Below are 20,543 nucleotides of genomic sequence, written 5' to 3'. Positions count from 1 at the left end.
TTTAGCTCGTGTATCTGGGATGCCGGAGAGGACTTGCCCACTTGGTATGGGCACCTCAGGAACGTGGTTGTGTGTCCTCATCGCTTCACATCGCCACTGCCAATCTTCCCCATCCATTTTCCTCCACATTCTCCTGTATATTGTATGAGGTGAGAGAGAGTGAAGGAAAGATTGCTTTCCTTTTCTCCATTCATTACTTTTATTCTATTTTCAAGTCTTTCTTGTTTTATTTTTCTCCCCTGAATTAATGATGGCCAAGTCTTTTGTTGAAGAAAGATTGAAGAAGAATATGTGTTATGGTTAAATCTGCTCCTATGTGCCTTTTTGCTTCCTTGCTTATAAATACTTGCTTGCTTGTGTCTTTGAAATAAATAATTGTTTGTTGCGAGTTCCAATCTGCCTCAGTTGTCGTTTCCTTTATTGGTCCGATGCAGTGCACAGGTAAGGTTAGACGGGACGTTCTACCCCAATAATTTGCTTTGTCAGCCAGCACACACTCACTGTAATGCTCAGCAGTAATCTGAGTGTGCGCTGAGGGCACTGCCCCTAATTAGTCGGCCACCCACAGGGAAGGTATCACGCGAAGTAGTGTAACCCTGCCCGGATTGGCCGTGCTAATCGGTGTTCGTGGTTGCTTAGCAACCAGCCAGTGCGCGGAGTTATCTGTGCCCGGTGGCCTCAGGAGCGGCCATTCGGGAGGGACTCATGTGCTTCCCCTCGTGGAAAGCCTCGAACCCTGGATCCGCGACTAACTATATATACATATATATAGTTTTCGCCCCATCTCTCAATGGTGAAGAAGCACTTAAATCTTTTTAAAATTCTCGTAACTGGATCCAGATCCGGATCTTCATCAAAATGGAATCATTTTGTCCTCATCACACACCCAACCTGTCCACCAAATTTCGTCTGAATCCATCCACAACGTTGTGAGATATCTTGCTCACAGACAGACAGACATTGGTGAGAACATAATCTCCATCCACCTTTGGTGGCATAGGTACCGACCCTGTATGTGACATAACTTTGTGAGATATCTTGCTCACAGACAGACAGACATTGGTGAGAACATAATCTCCGTCCACCTTTAATGGCATAGGTACCGACCCTCTATGTGACATTTTATAGCTGGGTCCACATTTCAACCCAGGCTATACATTTCAAAAGTGATTGAGCATACCTCTCGGCTATCCTGCCAACCTTTACCCAACCTTTTATATTGATGAATACTTCAATCAAACCTTCACCATAGATTTTATAACTTTACCCAATCACAAATATTCACCGTATTCTCATCTAGCCGATACAAGTACTGTACAGCACATTTGAATAGTGACAACACTTGTGGAAGATTCAGGGGTGAAAGTCCTTGTTGAACTTACAGCTGCATGGAGCCGAAATGGCCACAGCAATGCCGTGGCAAGCAATGGAGCAAGAGCACACAACAGGTGCCAGCTACGATCCATGTTGCCCCCTGCCATCAAGAACATGGTGGAGACAAACCAATCATGCTTGTATTGGAGCAAGTCAGATGTTGGCTGGGCGTCCATGCCTATCGGATGTCGTTGAAGGCTGAGAAGTGCATGGGCCCTTTGATGCAGCAGGGTTAGGTCATGCTCTGCCTTGACTGAATCTTTCAGCAAGCCGATCCGCTGACCGTACCTGCAAGGGAAGAGTGAAAAGGTATCGTTGGCGGATTCAAAATGTGAAACCCCCAAATCTTAAAATCCAAAAACATTACAGTACAACTACTTCTAACAAGCTAACCAAAACCAGATTTTGAGAACTTTATGATTTCACATTCACATAGCCATGCTGTTTTAAAGCATACATCTATAATTAATTAATAACAGTTACAACAAATTAATTGCTTTCCAAAGGTTTAATTACATCAGAATAGCAATGCATTGTTTTGCTGTTCATATGAAACATCATATGACTCCTGTTACATCTGACAACCGTAATCAGCAGGCACCAGTGATTGCACTCAAAAGAAAGCACCACACCATAATCTAGACAGGTCCACGTGACCAGATGGCACACGCTAAAACGTCTCACTTTGTGAGAGCAGAAGGGATCGTTAACATTTACGCTGAAAACGAGCCGGGGATAAGCGAGAGCACCATTTTGAATATTGCATCACATGTTTTGGTAGTTCTCCATCGCCACTGTGGCTGCTCAGTCATGTGACAAAACAATGTAAAAGTGCATCCAGCACATCTTACAAGTACTGTAATTTTAATGTCAGAGGCTATCAGTTTAACTGCAGTCTTTAATTTTACTGGAAGGAGAGAAAAGTGAGGCAGACACAGACACCACCAATACGCACACACAGAATTTTATTACTGCATTTATTTTGAAAGTTACGGGGTGAGGGGTGTTACGTACGGGGACTATTGTGGGAGCAAGGAATGAACAAACACCGACAGTTCATTCACCTTTTTGACGAAACCCTCTCACGGACATCACAATCACTCCGTGTATACAAACACACATCCATACCCAGTGCAAGTCCTGCCGATATCCATGTACCGCTCTATCCCCAATGCTGTGCCGATCAAATTCCAGTTTTAATCTATCTATTCTTTCTGATGCCACTGCCTTTCCATGGAGATTATTCCATGCATTAACTACTCTCTGACTGAAAGACCTTTGCCTTATAACCGTACTAAGTCTCATTTACTCTAAGCCCCTGGTCCTGCCACAGTACATTCTGCTGAAAAACTTCTGCACTTATTTTGTCTGCACCATTCATTATCCTAAACATCTCAATCAAATACCCTCATAATCACCTCCTTTCTAATGTATGAAGTCCTGTCTTCTTCAGCTGCTCCTCAAAGCTTAGTCAAGCTAAGTCGAGGATCAATCCAGCTGCTCTACACTGAACCCTCTCCTCTGACAGCTATGTCCTTTCTCAAATGTGGTGACCACAACTTTACACAGTTTTCTAGATGAGGCCTCATTAAATCCTTGCACAATGTTAATACTGCACCACTTCTTTTGAATTATAACACTGGTCAACAATTTTTTACTTTCTGAATGTTGTCTAGATTTCTACAAGTGAATTAGGGTATTCTGGCACTGCTGAATCAGGAAATGGCATCCGTTTCTCTCCATCAGGTCAGGTTTTTGTGCTAAGTTGATTTGAAAAAATCAGATCTTGTGACAAAATCAATTACATTTTTGTGGCATTATCAGCTGATTTTTGTCAACACATATCATCCTAAACATGTTTTTAAGAAAAAAAAATGTTTTGCCAACAACATTTATTGATTACATGATAGAAACATCGATTACTGTCATCTGAATGGTGGGCATTGATAAAGGTAAGTACAAGTAAATTGCATGTTGCGTCACCACTGTTCAAACTTCAGGGCTTGAACTTCCGTTTCTTCGAACTCCTGGAATGTTCAGCGGCAGGGAGGTCTCTCTTCAGATTCCAACAGTAGTCAGCCATCATGACTGCGTCCCAGCGACCCTGATACCTGGTCTCCATCTCCTTCATGTCCTGATGGAATCTCTCCCCCTGCTCGTCACTCATTGAACCCAGGTTCTCAGGAAACCGGTTCATATGTGAAAATAGGTAGTGCATCTTGATGCTCATGTTGCAGCCCAGGTTTCTGAAAGCAGTCAGCATGTTGTTGACAAGTTCTGCGTAGTTTCTGGCCTTATTGTTGCCAAGAAAGTTCTTCACTACCAAAACAAATGTCTTCCACGCTTCCAGTTCCACTTCGTTCATTGAGTTTTTGAACTCTGGATCTCTGATGAGCTGACGGATCTGAGAACCATCAAAGATGCCAGCTTTCAACTTCTCCATGGTCAATCCTGGAAAAGCCTGGCACAAGTAAGTGAAGCAGTCACCATCTTTGTCCAGAGCCTTGGTGAACTGCTTGATTAAGCCGAGCTTGATGTGCAGCGGTGGGAAGAGTATTCTGTCTCTGTCCACCAGAGGGTCGTTGATGACGTTCCTTTCTTTGCATGGCACCAATTCCTCCCGCACATGCCAGTCCTTCTTCGTGTAATGCTGAGCACGGTCCCTACTATCCCACATGCACAGAAAACATGGGTACTTGGTGAAGCCAGACTGTTGTCCCAACAAAAAGTTCACCATCTTCAGGTCAACACAAATAAACCACTTATGCTGATCATAACCAATTTTCTCCAGCACGTACTTCACCGCTTCATACTTCTCCTTCAGTGTAGTCAAGTGAGCGATGGGTACAGAGGCAAACTGGTTGCCGTTGTGTAGCAGAACACATTTCAGTGATCGCTTGCTGCTGTCAATGAACAGTCTCCAATCTTTGGGTTCGTACTGTGGCACTCCAAGCTTGAGCAGAAGCGCATGTCATAAATTGGCGCATGTAGGTATTGTACATTCTTCAGAGTTCGTTATTTCAAGAAATACAACTTTTTTGTATCACATTATTACAAAATCTGCCCCATTAACTTTAGTTTTGATCCACGAACTTTATGCTTTGCCTCACCAATTTTTGGAAGATTTTGAGGTTTTATGACTTCAAACTGATCCCTTTTCGACATAATCACCTAGAACTATCGTACCTGAATACTTCTTGTCATTAAAATAATTATTTCCAATCAAAACAATTATTTGACATGACATTTTACCCCCACCAACTTCTTCTAAAATGCTCCACACATGCGTACATGTGAACAAAAATGTAAAAAACGACATGTGGCCATATCTCAAAAACTTGACCTGATTGAACAAAACTAATGTGAGTTTTGGATTCAGCGCATCAGATTCGTCCTAAATCAGCTTAAAAAATGCAGACAACAAATTTGTTGTTGACCAGTGTAATTCATCCCTCTGCGACTCAACCTCAAACCAATGGCCTTCAATTATAATTGCTCGCCTTGGATGCCAACATGAACACTCGACTTCGAGAGACGTACCAGCACCATCATGATTGCCACAAGAGAGCAAATTCCCCAAATTTCTACGTTGTGTCCGATGAAAGGAAAATTCTTGAAACAAATAATTTGTATTGCCTTGCATATGTCATTTTGTAATGTTCAAAAAGAACTCCAAATCTGGCCTGTTTGGCATTTCTATCGAAGCATATAGCTCTCTTGATGCTGGAATCTCAGGTTCAAATCCCATTTACAATAATGTGTTGATTTGTTCATTGTCTGCTAATGTCCTTGTAATTCAGGTGAAAGTACAATAACATCTATGACATCTTTGTACTGCATGTGATATGTAAAGCTCCTTCATGAGGATTTAATCATCATGAGCACATTACCCATAGAGTGATTGTGTCACCCCCCCTCGAGTGAAACACACACAATTCTGACAACTCCTCAACAAGAGTCTCAGCCTCCTCCTCCAAACTCTGTCCTATCTTTGCTCCCCACCCCACCCCCCACCCAAGCTCCAAACCCTCATCCTTCCCCTCCCAACCCAAAGGCATCAATCCCCTCCCCACACGCAAGCCTTCAACCCCCCCCCAATTGAAATTCCTCAAACCGACATTCCCCCTAAAGCCTCAACCTCCCCCTTCCAAAGTTGTCCCATCATTACTCTCACCCTCCTCTCGCTCATAAGAGCAAGTGGGCATTCCCACGTCAAAACAGCAGAATATTTAACACTTTCTGCTACCCTATCATGCCATCACCGACTTGACAGAAACACATCACGGTCACCTGTTCAACTCAATTTCAAGAGAAAATAGTCAAAAATAATATAGCAAGGACCTGCATAACCTCTGCAGTAAAAGTGCTGCTTGAGATAAAGGGTTCTTCAGGGTAAATGATAAAGGGCTCTAAAGGGTAAATGATGATTGGTTCTTAAAGGTAGATTCAGAAGTTCTAATGGGTTCTAAAGGGTCATTCTAAGGTGTTCTAAAGGGTAAATTCTAAAGTTCCAATGGGTTCTAAAAGGTAATTCTAAAGAGATCAAAAGGGTAATTCTCAATGGTTCCGGAATTGGCGGTCGTAGTATAGAAATTGTGTGTGGGGTAAGGTGAACTGTCCAACCAATTGGTGTAACTCACACGCACACAGATGGATGCACGCACACCTCCTTTTGTAATAGAGATTATTATTCAGCTTCCAAGGCAGTTATTCTTGCTAGAGTTTTAAAATTCCCAATTATTATTTTTATATTATTATTATTATTATTATTACGAGCAGAATACCCATCCGATGGGCGATCTTGTTCCAAGCATGCAATACATTCTTCTGACACGTACCTTTCTTTGGGTGGTGTACAGGCAACTGACAGTTGCCTCAATGGCTTCCCCCCCCCACCACACCAAAAAAAAAATAACCTGGGTTATGTGCATGAAGCAAAAACATATCCACTGCTTATATTTCAAATCACCTCACTGTCATGGAAAACGTGGAGAGAGGAATACTGTACTGCCGGGCCCTGCTATTCCTGGATTCGTGATTCACAGACCCCGGGTATTCACAGATCATAAAGGTTGAACAGCGTCAACATTTGCGCTTCAAGTAGTTGTGGTTGTTTTGTTTTTTCAACACTTCAAAATTGGTCTCCTATATCCACCTGTGAGATTGGAAAACAGCAAACACCACAGCATTACATAAAAAGGTGCAAAAACAGATCTCCTTAACTCCAGCCCAATGAGCTTAATTCCAATAATCAGAAAGGTCATGAACTCCATCATCACAGTTGACATAAAATCATTCCTTTTCTCCAACAGCCTCATCTCAGATCATCTATTCGGATTCAGACCAGGTCGTTCTACCTTGGACATGCTGCTTTGACTCTCCCACCAATGGTGGAGGCCCACAATATCAGACATGAGATCAGGGCCGTCTCTCTGGCCATATCTCGAGCTTTTGATACAGTCTGGCATCTTGCCTTGCTCTCCAAACTGTCTGTCAATGGAATCCAAGTCCAACTACACTCTTGGATGACTGACTTCCTTCACTCTCATAGACAACGTGTGGTTCTCAACTGAACCCTTTCGTCTCCTCTCTCTGTCAAGGCTGGAGTATCCCCAAAGGCAGTGTTCTAGGCTCCATATTATTCCTAATCTTCATCAATCCTCTTTATCTCTTTGCTAAAGACTCCACTCTCTGCCGTGACATCTCTCATCCTTCTGATCGACAGACAGCAGACTCTTCCCTCTCCTCAGACTTTAACAAAAATCACAAACTGGTCAAACACAGTTTGCTTATGTATCCATATTGGCCGCCCTTTGTGTTCTCCCTTACCCCTCATCGTTACCTGTATCCCTCATTTGTCCGTCTCTGTCTACTTTCTCTCTCCATCCTGCTATTGGTGTTTCCTCTTTCTCCTGCTGTTCCATTGATGTTGTGTCCCGATTTGTTCTGTGTAAGTGCTCTTCCACGAGCCTAGAACATGTTAAAAAAAGAATAAAATAAAATAAAAACAATGCCCCGACATTCGCGGACCCCGATATTTGCGGCATATTTTAAAGAAACTTATCCCCCATGAATAGCAGGGTCCGACAGTACTGTAAAGTATGGGACTTGTAATATCCTCTCCCACCTGGAGCGGCGCTACAAGATACACAGTTATATAGAGAATTTACGCTACCCTCCCCACCCCAAAGTCCACTGGCAAAGATAAAAACTACTACATGCACTAATTGGGGTCGGGCTGATCCTATGTAGCATGTAATCGGGCGAAAACTGTTTGAGGAGTCACGTGACAAACAAACAAACAGACAAATGCACACCAGTCCATGGATTATAGTAAGGATTCCCCCCATATTTTGAGCTATATTTTTCTCAGAGACACTAAACTGAGAAACTATAAAATTTCACTAGGTTGCTACAAGTCATCACGAGATAGAGTGCATATCCTCCCACGAAGCTGAATGGTCCAAAAGCTTAACAGCCGTTGCTAATTTATTTATTTTTAATTTTCAAAGATATCTGAAAGATCTCCAAATCCTCTGATCCGATCGATACGAAATGTACACGTCATCGATGGACACAGGTTTTTGGGTTTTTTTCGACATCAGTGTTGATGGATTTTGATGGAGAAAACTGGTATAAACAGGCTTCCCACAAAGTCTTGTTCCAGTTTTGACATTTTATTACAACCAAACCAAACAAGACTGTGGACACCCTGTATAGCTGATAGGATATAGGCAGAGCGATTATGATTTGACCAGTTGTGACTTTATAGTGATGACCCTTCCTGAGCAACCAGGATTGTGTCCAAAGCAACTGAAACATTAATGCTCATTTCAACAAGAAAAACAGCATTTTATAGGTTTGTAGCTGCCTTTAAAGAAGAAGGAACTTTTTCGAGTTTTTTTTATTTATTTGCTTACACCTAAATAAATGGCCAAATTTACTTTTTCCACAATTTGGCTTAAAAGATGGAAATATTCCTCGTAAAGCAGAATTAATGGCGGGTATGACACCCAATGTCACCTGCACTTACTCGTACTTGCTGGTTCACAAAAAAGGATAACCTTGTCACCAAAGGCTATCTGGAAATGTTAGATGTGGTGACTTGTTTACCGCAGATGAGCAAACAGGGCAAAAAATGGCTGTTGTTACAACACAGCATTCCTCGATGACATAATGAGATGCCAGAGGCCCCAGCAGTGCTTAAGTGGACATGAACATTGGTTCCACATGAGGCAAACTAAATTTCCAAACTTGCTAACACAGACAAAGCACATGATAAACGAAACTAAAACTTTGCTACCATTACAATATCGTTCAGGAGGAATTTTCACAAATCATGTTATTTTCCAACTTGCACCTTCAGCAATCATGAAATGACATTCAAGTTAAATAACCCTTAATTAATATAGATAACCCTTAATTTGTGTAGATAACCCTCAATTATTGGAGATAACCCTTAGTTATTCCTCTAAACACCCCTGAGCACCTTAAAAAAATCATCACACTTTACCAATTATCTGACTATCATTCCATGGATCTGATTATCATGCAATATATAAAATTGGATTCATGAGGAAGAGTTCAGATAATGTATTCGCATTAATCAAGAAAACATAACAGTTAAATCCTAGGATGAAGCCGTTTCCAGGGCACAAGAGAGAAGGTTCAGCATTTATTACCGAGTTACCATCTTGACTCCCAATTCTTGTACAGGTGACAATGGCTTGACCGTCAATCGATCGTGTATCACTGCAGCACATAGTAGGCAATGGTTAGGGCAGCACGACACACACACACACACACACACACACACACACACACACACACACACACACACACACACACACACACACACACACACACACACACACACACACACACACACACACACACACACACACACAACCCCCAAGTCCTGTGTGTGCATTAGACCTGTGTAGTTTGGACATTGAATGATCTCCTGAGTAGCATCCTCAACCAAGCAGGGAAGCAGGTGTTCCAGAAAATCCATGAGCACTGCGAGAGAAATGGAGTTTGGGAAACAAGATTAAGGACAGAAAAAGGAAGAATTATATGGGACTGATGGGTATACACATACATGGCTCACCTGGAGGAAATGTGGATAGTGACAAACAATTTAAAATGGTAAATGGGAAAAATAATTACCTGGCGGGGTGAGCGATGAAGGTGATTCGGTGAGCACTTTGATGAACAGCTCCTTACATTGAATAATGCAATCGTGGTTTCCTTTCTCCATTCCTTGCATAAAGCTTAGCAGCTCACATTCTGTCCACACATACACACACACACGCACGCACGCACGCACGCACGCACGCACGCACACACACACACACACACACACACACACACACACACTCGTCTAAAATGCTCCAGGCTCACAGGTTACTCCTAAAACAATGCGCTAGCTTAGTTCAGCAATAACAGTTCAGCTATAACATCCATAAATGGATCAGATGTATATTGTGCAAATTGTCCCATGCTCGATGGTAAACACTCCAAGGCTGCACCACACCTGGCTGCATCAGAAGACATGGGTCGATGATGGGAGCATATGCTGTTGGCACAGGGTAGGCCTCAAAAAGGGGCCAAGGGAACAGGTTGTCTCCCTGCTCACCACACACCAATTATTACTTTTCATTCACACCATGCTCACCATACGTGACACTTACTTATGTTGGAATTATCATTTCATCATATTTTGCACCTAGTTTTTTTTTGTATGAAGTGAAATGAATACAAAAACAGGTACGAAAGATTATGCTTAAATTGATGGTGCAATGTAGCCTCAACTTCCTTACTGTGCAAAGTGAGTGTGGTGGAAGGTGCCTTTCCCCAGGTCCCCCCAAAGAGCCCAGCTGCACCAGCAGACGGTTCCTGTCCAGGGTGGGAGCATCCAAAATTCTGGAGGTGGGTGGAGAGAGCATATTGCATAGAGGTAAGATTTAGTAAGATTTATTGATAATGAGATTGAGTGTATGAAATCAGGCAGAACTTTGTGTGTTAGGTTAAAATATGGCATTCTTGTCCATGATTGGCTATGGAAAGCAGATGACATATCATTGCCAATGAGGGACCCTCAATGAGCACAAACTTGGAAATCCATTGAAGTTGCATTTTCTGCCTACAGTAGTGGTGCATTATTTAAAACATGGATATCAACAAGTGAATAATTTGATAATGACAAGATCAATTGTACTGAGTTTTATTTATAATTCAACAAAAGTCAAATTAAAAAATGGAAATCAGGAATTAAGAATCAAACGTGAATACTTTCCGCTGGTTATAAATTCAAGTTATGCTCCTGAATAATAGGTGAAGGCTTTCACTTTGGTGCAAGATCACATCTGTCTGGAAGAGAAGGAATTTAACGATAAACTGCTGTATATGTGATGCATGGACATGATGTAGAATCAGAGGGGACATAGTCCCTTACTGGGCTGCCCTATCTGTGCCATCATCAGCACCCGAAGGGAGCAATCAGTGTTACCCTTTTAGCATGCTCTCGGCCTGGATCTTCAGCACAATCGTTGAAAGGCTGAACTCGGTCTCAAACAGAAGAAGAGAGTCCAAGCTGAAGACGGCTGCACCAACCAGCCTGTAAGAAACAACTTATTTCTCAATACAAATTACCAACCACAATAAACTACAGAGCTGTAATAATTTGTTGTTTTGTATATCATGTTTGATCAGCTATAATTTGCAGCCAAACAATAGTGGGATTTTCACCACAAAGTTCTTTAAATATTTCGATTTTAAAAATATTTCTCAACATTGGCTCATGTACAGAGAACTAAGTCACACATCATGAAACTACAGTGACAAGGCTCATGTAGCCCAAGACATCTTTTGTTTATGAATTGCGTATTGTTTCTCAAATCAATTTCTGATAATGATTCAACTGCTGCCCAGTTTTGATGAAATCCGTCCTTTTCATAAACAAAAATGACATTTCCGAAGTTCACCGAAAGTAAACCTCCAACAAAATTGGCATCTTGTGACAGCCATGTTGTGACGTCACAAGTACAACAGTGTCTCAGAGGTCCTGGCTTCCAACGAAACTGCTTGGACCCATGGGTAACCACTGATATGCAAATAAGGAGCAAAGTCAAATTAAACTAGATGCCATTAATGTGTGGATATTGGAATTCAAATCAGAGGCCGGTGGCTCCATGGGGACATTCCCATTATTTCTCAGGTGGCTTTCCCTGCCTGATGCAGACAAGAGGGTTGAAAAAAAGTGACATATCACTCCCTAAATGGCCCTAGTTTTCAATTTAACTGCTTTTACTCCTGAGTGTGAGAATAGCTTAAACCATTCATATGGAAAGAAAGATCAAAGGCAAAACCAAGATTTCTGTATGTAAGAGTGAAGATAACCTGGAAAAGCAGGCCACACAATGTTGGATTCCATGATCCTTCATGCCCAGACCCAAAAAGTCACTCTGCATAGTCTGCACCTTTTGGTCCAAATAGACAATAACTTGGGATATTTTGACCACTCACACATTCTACAGCCATCCGACAACTGCTTCTTCATCACATTTTTAGCTCCACCACCGAAGATTGACGGAGGTTATGTTTTCGCCCATATTTGTCTGTCTGTGAGCAGAATATCTCAAAAAGTTGTGGATGGATTCGGATTAAACTTGGTGGACAGGTTGGGAGTGTGAAAAGGACAAATTGATTCGATTTCGGTGAAGATCTGAATCTGGCAACGAGAATTTTTAAAGTGATTCTTCCCCATTGAGAGATTTGGCCAAAAACAATATATAGCACGATATTTACCTCCACCACCGAAGGTGAAGGAGGTTATGTTTTCACCCCTTTTTGTCTGTTTGTCTGTCTGTCTGTGTGCAGGATATCTCAAAAAGTTGTGGACTGATTCATATTAAATTTTGTGGGCAGGTTTGGCATGTGACAAGGACGAACTGATTAGATTTTGGTAAAGATCCGGTCCTGGATCCGACTCCTAGAATTTTTAAAGTGATTCTTCACTATTGAGAGATAGGCCAAAACCGACATATAGTACGATATCTCAAAAACGTTGTGGGCGGATTCGGACAAAACTTGGCGGACAGGTTGGATAGGTGACAAGAACATGCTGAGTTGATTTTTGTTAAGGTTAATGCAAATCTAGCCTATTAGTGAGATACAAAACATAAACTATTCAGCCTGGTGGAGGTATGCGCTCTACTGAGTGCTGTTAATAGTTTGGTGTTGGTTGCACAGTCATCACTCCGAGCACCCAAAGTGAAAACCGGGGTTATGTAATTGTTCAAATTGTGATGAGTCAACAGAAATAAATTTCAGCTGGAGAACAATATTGAATGGGTTATGTTGCCCTGTGGAAATTACCGATCTTTCTGAATGCAATCACAATCAGAGGACGGTGTATTTTACAGGCAATTTGTTAGAATCGAGATTAACTGGAAAAAAAAAATGTATGTGATGGAAGAAAACTATTCTTTGATAGTTGTTTAATGGATATTGTATCTTCGTTTTGACATCAACATTAGCATCACCAAAAAGGGCTACATGAGTCATCTAATGGGAAATATATGGAAAACACTCCAGAAACGGCATAATAGTGCTGATAATCATTTGGGTGGTGCAAGCACTGAAGTATGGCCCTGGGCTGTGCTTTTAGAGATTGTGAGCATATATTACAAGGAGTTATGCACAAATAGCCTGTGGGGTATGGCAACAAATGTAATTGCTTTCTCACAGGTGAACCAGGGGGAATGTTTTTACCAGTAACTGCCGATATCAGATTGCGATGATAGTACGCATTACAAACAGCACTGGCACAGTAAGGAACACACAGGGTGACTGCGGTAATTCACAACAATTTCTTTGATGTCTCCAGGGTGATAATCAACCTCTGTCAACAAGCACAGCTCAGAGCTTGTCTCTACACTTTGTAATAAATTTTGGACTGAATGATATCAGCTACAAGAGTGCACCATTCCTTTTTCAGCAAATGCAGGTTCAGTGATGGATTGTACTCTGCTGACTGTGGTCCTGACATGGTGTTCCAAGACACCCCAAAGTGGTTCAATTGGTTTTCAGCCAGCCTTTGAGCTGAACCAGTGCAGATTTTCAACATCGTTTTCCTGCAACCAATTTCTCACAAACACAGCAGGTCTGTTGTCATGTTAGTAGACATATAGGCCCTCACCCTCATATGACATCAAAACCTGCAGTGCAGTGTTCTCTGAAATGTCAAGATAAGACATCTTTATGAAGCACACATTCCTCTGCATTGTGCGAGTAACATGCATGTGCAGGTTTGAAGGGTTCATTTCAGGTTTGGATGTGCCGCCTCAGTACAGATGTCTCCAATGGCATTGCATAATTCATCGTGGGAAGATGTTACATTTTCCTCCACAGAACCTGTCACACATCTGCAGGTGATCTGAGCAAATGGTTATCACTGATGGATGTGTCACAAATGGTGACAACACTCAGGATCACAGACCTGAGACCCAGGCTGTGTGCTGACTCATAACCAAGGAGTGCACCAAGTTTCTCATCAGAGTCAAGCAGCACTAGGCAGCCAATGAGATCCTAGAAATAATGTTGGGGGGGGGAGGGGGGGAATGGGAAGAAACAGCAAAATATTTGGGAAATTCACAAGTACAGTACACTTATACAGTATGCAAACTTTAAAAAAAAACCCAAAAACATGAACAACATAACCTATATCTATAATAATAAGTGTGTGTGTGTGTGTGTGTGTGTGTGTGTGTGTGTGTGTGTGTGTGTGTGTGTGTTAGTGAGTCAGTCAGTGCATCTCCTCCATAACTCAAAAAACCATGAAACCTCGTGGCCTGAAACTTTGCATGCATATGAAGGGAACTCCAAGGCAGTGCATGAATGAAAACTGGCTACTTGGATAAATATTATTAAATGAAAACAATAACAGGCCTTATCCTTGGTCAGCCTGCTCATTCTTGCAGGGGGCTTAATCATAATTAGTTTCAGCCTGCTCAGAAAGGCCTTGCCTTGGAACAGACCGCATAGGCCCTTGTGTACATTTGAAGACTGAACAACGCATCTTCTATCATTAAATGAAGGTACCATTTAGAGGAAACAAAGGTACATTTTGATTCAACCCATGCAGAGGAAACAAGGTAATGCATGTTTTGTTCGCAGTGAAATGTTTAATTAAAAAACAACAAACAAACGAAAATAAATAAATAAATAAATAAATAAACCTCTTGCCAAAAGGTGACCACGTGTGACTTCTTTAAGGTCACACTGAGGTGAACAGAGCTGCTATCCACCAGGAGCGACTCCTTGAGGAATATCTGCCTACGAGAGATTCCGATGAGAATCGTTCTACATAGTAACCATGAAAAATATGCTTTTGCCTTAACGTCACCAAATGATGTCATAATGTCTCAAGCTTGACATATCTAGAAAGCACTCATCGAGGTGTTCAATTTGAGGTACTACACGATATGGTTCCTAAAACTTGAAAATTTGACCTTGGGGTCAAATATGTTTGACCTTCGGCACAAACCATGAAGGTCAAGGCCAATCGCCACCAAAAATTAATCAGCTGAGCGCCAGACCATGAACTATATTCCCATGAAGTTTGAAGACGATCCGATCAAAATTACTCAAAAAATAAGGGTTTCGTCAACTCCCCTGATTTGCGACAAAGTGACCTTGGACCTTCAAAATTTTATGTGCTGAAAGGGACCTCTATAGGCCTCTGATATGCGAAGTTACAAAAATTTCCAATGATAACTGTGCTCTGCAGAATTTTTTATACGTGATTACAGACAAACAAACAAAAAAAACAAAAACATACAAGCTGACTAACATATCTTGCAAAAACTTCGTTTTGGCAAGATAATAAATTGGTTTTCACTCGACTTTAAGGCTTATAAACAAACTGATGGACATGTAATTCACATATAACGTGAAGTAAATAAATATTAGAGGCTATGAAAATCGGCTTGATCGTGAAATTCCTGTGTTCGTAATTAGTCGGGAGGCCAGGGAAATCCCCGAGAAAGTTTTTTTTACTTCTTCTTTGAGACGTTATGTACACGTACACTTTAAATAAGTTATGTACACGGACACTTTGAAACATACATGTACACTATAAATTTGTATGAAATGTACATGTCCACTTTCGTACACTCAATGTCACCTCTGAGTTTATGTATATTTCAAAAACGAACACAATGCGTTGAAAACTAAACAAGGCACGTTTTCATTACAAGGAAAATAGTAATGAAGTCTTTCATTTTTTTTTTACTAGTGCGTGCCCGTACGTGCAAAAAAAAAAAAATATATATATATATATATATATATATATAAATATATATATATATATATATATATATATATATATATATATATATATATATATATATATGTGTGTAAACTTTCAAACCACGAGCCAGAAACAACAACCACACAGGCCGTTCCTTCGCTCTCACGTGCCCCTACGTGCGTGCCCGTACGTGCAAACCAAAAATAAAACGTTCAAACCGCGAGCCAGAAACAACCACACAGGCCGTTCCTTCGCTCTCACGTGCCCGTACGTGCAACCCCCCCTAAAACTTTCAAACAACAACACAAGCCATTCCTTCGCTCTGGTAAACGATGACTGGATTGGGGCATTGTGTTTATCTAAAAATGCGCATAAGAAATCGAGCAATTATTAGAATACAGTAAGTCATCACTATCCGGAAGTGGAATGTATGTTCACATGCATTCCACGAATTATCGCTTGCATTGAAGTAACAACTGCTGTGATACTTACACACACAGAGTTAATTAAAATCCAAATTAAAATCAAGTTTACCTCCCTGTCTTTTCTTGCTATGACATTTGCTGCCATTGACCATTGCCACTCCTACGCCACGGTAACGAAGTATGCCATCCTACGCCACGGTACGCCATCGTAACCGGCACGGCACGTGACGTCATCGTCGGCCGGCCCCGCACCCACCTACGCAGCCACGCATAGGCAGCAATGTGTCCTTTCATTGGTTGGTAAATAAATGGCCATAATTTGGGAAGCACTTGTCCGATTAATATCAAACCTTGAAAAGGCACATACTCAGGTCCCCAGCAATATACCTGGCAAGTTTCAATTAGATCGGACCAGTGGCTGTCGAGAAACAGCGGTCACAGAGACACAGAGACACAGAGACACAGAGACACAGAGACACAGAGACACAGAGACACAGAGACACAGAGACACAGAGACACAGATACACACACACACACACACACACACACACACACACACACACACACACACACACACACACACACACACACACACACACACACACACACACACACACACACACACATATGCCTGGTGTTTGCGAAATGGTGAGGGTGGTGGGCTTGGGATCCTAAGGTCCTGAGTTCAAATTTCGCTTTGCTTAAATTAATACCAGGTGGGGTTGACTCAGCCTGTCATCCTTCTGAGGTCAGCAAAATGAGTACCAACTTGCTGGGAAGATTGAGCCATTTTAGTATCCTGTGTCAGAGAGGTGACCTGTCCAGGATTGTGCCCAATTGCCGAGGAGACTGCTTTGGTAGCACTAACACTCTGTACAGCGTATGGTCCCGATGGATGGATGGATGGATGGGTTTAGCCAAAATAGTGCCCATAGTGGTGCGTGTGCTCGCCTAGATGTGGATGGGAAACTGAAGCTGGAATTTATTTCTAACGAGTTCGGGCCCGTAGGGGCGGGTCCGTAGGTGCATGCCCGTAGGTGCGTGCCAGTATGTGCAGCCTCTCTCTCTCTCTCTCTCTCTCTCTCTCTCTCTCTCTCTCTCTCTCTCTCTCTCTCTCAAACCTCGAAAAGGCACATCCACGGGTCCCCAGCAATATTCCTGGCAAGTTTCAATCGTGCAAAATAAATAATAAATAAATAAACATTAATTGTGATGTCATTCGTGACGTCATAGCACCGTGTCCTGTCATTGGTCGACAGATAAATGGCCGTAACTTGGGAATCGCTCATCCGATTAATATCAAACCTTGAAACACCTTGAAACATGGCTTTCAAGTCTGAACTCTCAAACCTCTCTCCCTCCTCAAAATCCTGGTGGCGTTTAATCAAATCTGTTTCTGGGGTATGTTCCCCCTCCATCCCCTCCCTTACCTCAAATGGCCGCACTGCTGATACCACATGTGATAAAGCTGAATGTCTAAACTCGGTGTTTGCAGCTAAATTTTGTGTCCTAAACCCATCACTTTCTCTACACACTTTACCCAGTCGCACCCAACTGTCCCTGGACTCTGTATCCTTTTCTCCTGACAAGGTGGAGAGCTTGCTTTCAAACCTCGAGTCAGATTCTGCAACCGGTCCAGACGGCATCAGCCCACGTGTCCTCAAAGCCTGCTCTTCTGCTCTTGCTCACCCTCTCTGTTCTATTCACCCTCTCATTTGCCCAAGGTCATCTGCCGTCTGCTTGGAAATCTGCTAACATCACTGCCCTGCATAAAAAAGGTGCAAAAACAGATCCCTGTAACTACAGACCAATCAGCCTTCTCCCAATCATCAGCAAGGTTATGGAATCCATCATCGCTTCGGATATGAAATCCTTCCTCTTCTCCAATGGCTTGATTTCCAATCATCAATTTGGTTTCAGACCAGGTCACTCTACCCTGGATATGCTGCTTCTACTCTCCCATCAATGGATAGAGGTCCTCAATGCCAGACAGGAAATCCGAGCCATATCCCTGGACATATCACGTGCTTTTGACACAGTATGGCACCCTGCACTACTCACCAAACTCTCTTCCCATGGTATTCAAGGCCATCTCCACTCATGGCTCGCAGACTTCCTCTCCTGTCGCAGTCAACGTGTGGCCCTAAATGGAGTTCTTTCATCCCCTCTTCCTGTGCAGGCTGGAGTTCCTCAAGGTAGCGTTCTGGGCCCTGTTCTTTTTCTGGTTTTCATCAATGATCTCTCCGACTCTCTGGAAAATCCTCTATTTCTCTTTGCCGACGACTCCACCCTCTGCCGTACCATCTGTCATCCCTCAGACCGGCAAGCAGCAGCTTCTTCGCTCACTGCAGATCTGGATAAAATCACAAACTGGTCCAACACGTGGAACATGTCTTTCAATCCAGACAAATCTCACACTCTCACTATGTCTCTTCGAAAGGACCATTTAGAACCCCCCCCCCCATCCTCTTTCTCAACAATCCTCTGGAAGAAGTCTTTTCTTTCAAGCTTCTGGGTCTCACTATCTGCCATGACCTTTCCTGGGAAAGTCACATTTCCAACCTCGCCTCAAAAGCCAGTCGCCGACTGGGAATCCTCCGTCGTGCTAAGTCCTTCCTCGGCCCTCTTGAGCTCCCAACCACTTACAAAGCTTTTGTCCGTAGCCTGATGGAGTACTGCTCTCCCCTCTGGGCTGGTGTTCCTGCCTCCCACCTTTCTCGGCTTCACGCTGTCGAAACCAGGGCATTTAAGATCATCGGCATTTCCTGCAATGAAGCTGAGTCTTTGGGCCTCTCACTCAATCACCGCAGGTTGGTCGGTGGTCTTTCTGTCTTCTACCGACTCCTCTCCAGCCTTGCCCCCCCCTGCTCTCTCTGCGATTTGTCCCCACCACATTTCCACAGGGCGCTCAAGGTCCACCAACAACCCCCTTCTGGTAAAACTACCAAAATCACGAATCACTGCTCATCTTCACTCTTTCATTCCTCTTTTTTCCCGCCTTTGGAATAAACTTCCTCACTCTATTCTTTCCCATTCTTCCCTCCAGGCTTTCAAAACAGCTGTTCACCACCACCTCTTATATTCCCCCATCCAAATCCTCGATCTTTTCTACCCCGAGAATCCACCCAAGCCCACTTCCTTCAATTCCCCTGCTTTCCTTCCTCAAAGTCCCTGTAATGTCCATCTTCTCTTCGCCATGTTCCCCATCCCATCCCCATCCCTCTCCCTTCCACAGTTCACCTAATGTCTCTGTTCCCCACTGTTTTGTCCCTTCCACTCCCGCCCCTCTTGTCTCATGCCCCCTTGCTGCGAGTTGTGTGTTAGCTCTCATACGAGCCTCGACAAGGTATACAAAAAAATAAAATAAAATAAAATAAAAAATAAAAAAGCACATCCGCGGGGCCCCGGCAATATTCCTGGCAAGTTTTAATCAGATCAGACCATCGATCATGCAAAAATAAAAATAAAAAAAAGAATAAATAAATAAACATTAATTGTAACGTCATTCGTGACGTGATATCACCGTGTCTTGTCATTGGTCGACAGATAAATGGCCGTAACTTGGGAACCGCTCGTCCGATCAATATCAAACCTCGAAAAGGCACATCCGCGGGTCCCCGGCAATATTCCTGGCAAGTTTCAATGAGATCGGACTGGCGGTCGACGAGAAACGGCGGTCGCAGACAGACAGACAGACAGACAGACACACACACAGAGATTGCTGGAATTATAGATAGATGATATACAGTATGTGCACACAAACTAAGTTAATTTGAAAGGATTTACCTCTGCCACCGAAGGTGGACATCCGGTGGACAGAGGTTATGTTTTCACTCCTGTTATCTGTTTGTGAGCAGGATATCTCAAAAAGTTGTAGACATATTCTGACGAAATTTGGTTAACAACTTGGGTATGTGACAAGGAAGACTTGCTTAAGAATTGGGTTCAGATCCAGATGCAGATCCGGCCTATCAGTGGGATACAAAGCGTAAACTGTTGAGCCTGGCAGAGGTATGCAACCTACCAAGTGCTGTTCTAGTTAAACTAGAATGGCACTCAAATGGCAATGGCATCGTCTCACCTCATGCTTTGTTAACTGGACACACTACTATTATGGCCCACTGTTATTTTTGCCCATATACCCGTATCAACCATGCACACCATTATGTTATTGCACATAGTTTCTTGGCAAGGGTTTTGTATGATGTCATAAATTTAATTCTTCATTCACATCGGGTCATAGATCAGATATATGAAGTTTCAGATTTTTCGGATAAAGATTTAAATTCAACCAATTATGGCTGGAATACCACTTCACCGATGACGTCATTGTTATCACCCTATATACCCTATGGGCAGTTGATGACATATGCCGTTTCAATTTTTTTCATTGAGCAGTTTCAGAGAAAATGATGTCCAATTTTTTTCCT

General features: G+C 42.5%; 1 protein-coding gene across 6 annotated transcripts in view; it reads right to left on the bottom strand.

Moving 5' to 3' along the window:
- TBC1D32 (TBC1 domain family member 32) overlaps window positions 1-20,543 on the bottom strand; it is a 147,586-nt gene that overhangs the window by 35,566 nt on the left and 91,477 nt on the right. For 3 of the 6 annotated variants that reach the window (XM_085882166.1, XM_085882172.1, XM_085882183.1), the window contains 8 exons: window positions 13,877-13,965; window positions 10,886-10,993; window positions 10,197-10,299; window positions 9,911-10,004; window positions 9,544-9,663; window positions 9,310-9,393; window positions 9,057-9,126; window positions 1,383-1,662 (listed from right to left, as the gene is read on the bottom strand). In XM_085882166.1, the coding sequence (XP_085738292.1) occupies window positions 1,383-1,662; window positions 9,057-9,126; window positions 9,310-9,393; window positions 9,544-9,663; window positions 9,911-10,004; window positions 10,197-10,299; window positions 10,886-10,993; window positions 13,877-13,965 (948 nt within the window). Of the gene's footprint in view, window positions 1-1,382; window positions 1,663-6,343; window positions 6,530-9,056; window positions 9,127-9,309; window positions 9,394-9,543; window positions 9,664-9,910; window positions 10,005-10,196; window positions 10,300-10,885; window positions 10,994-13,876; window positions 13,966-20,543 lie in introns of those variants that run through there. The other 3 variants (XR_015058412.1, XR_015058411.1, XR_015058410.1) reach the window with 3 other exon arrangements.

Source organism: Eptatretus burgeri, chromosome 1 (assembly GCF_056783735.1).
Source record: "Eptatretus burgeri isolate ZD-2024b chromosome 1, Ebu_testis_v1, whole genome shotgun sequence".
Classification (NCBI taxonomy): Eukaryota; Metazoa; Chordata; class Myxini; order Myxiniformes; family Myxinidae; genus Eptatretus; species Eptatretus burgeri.
This window is presented reverse-complemented; position numbering and strand designations above follow the sequence as displayed.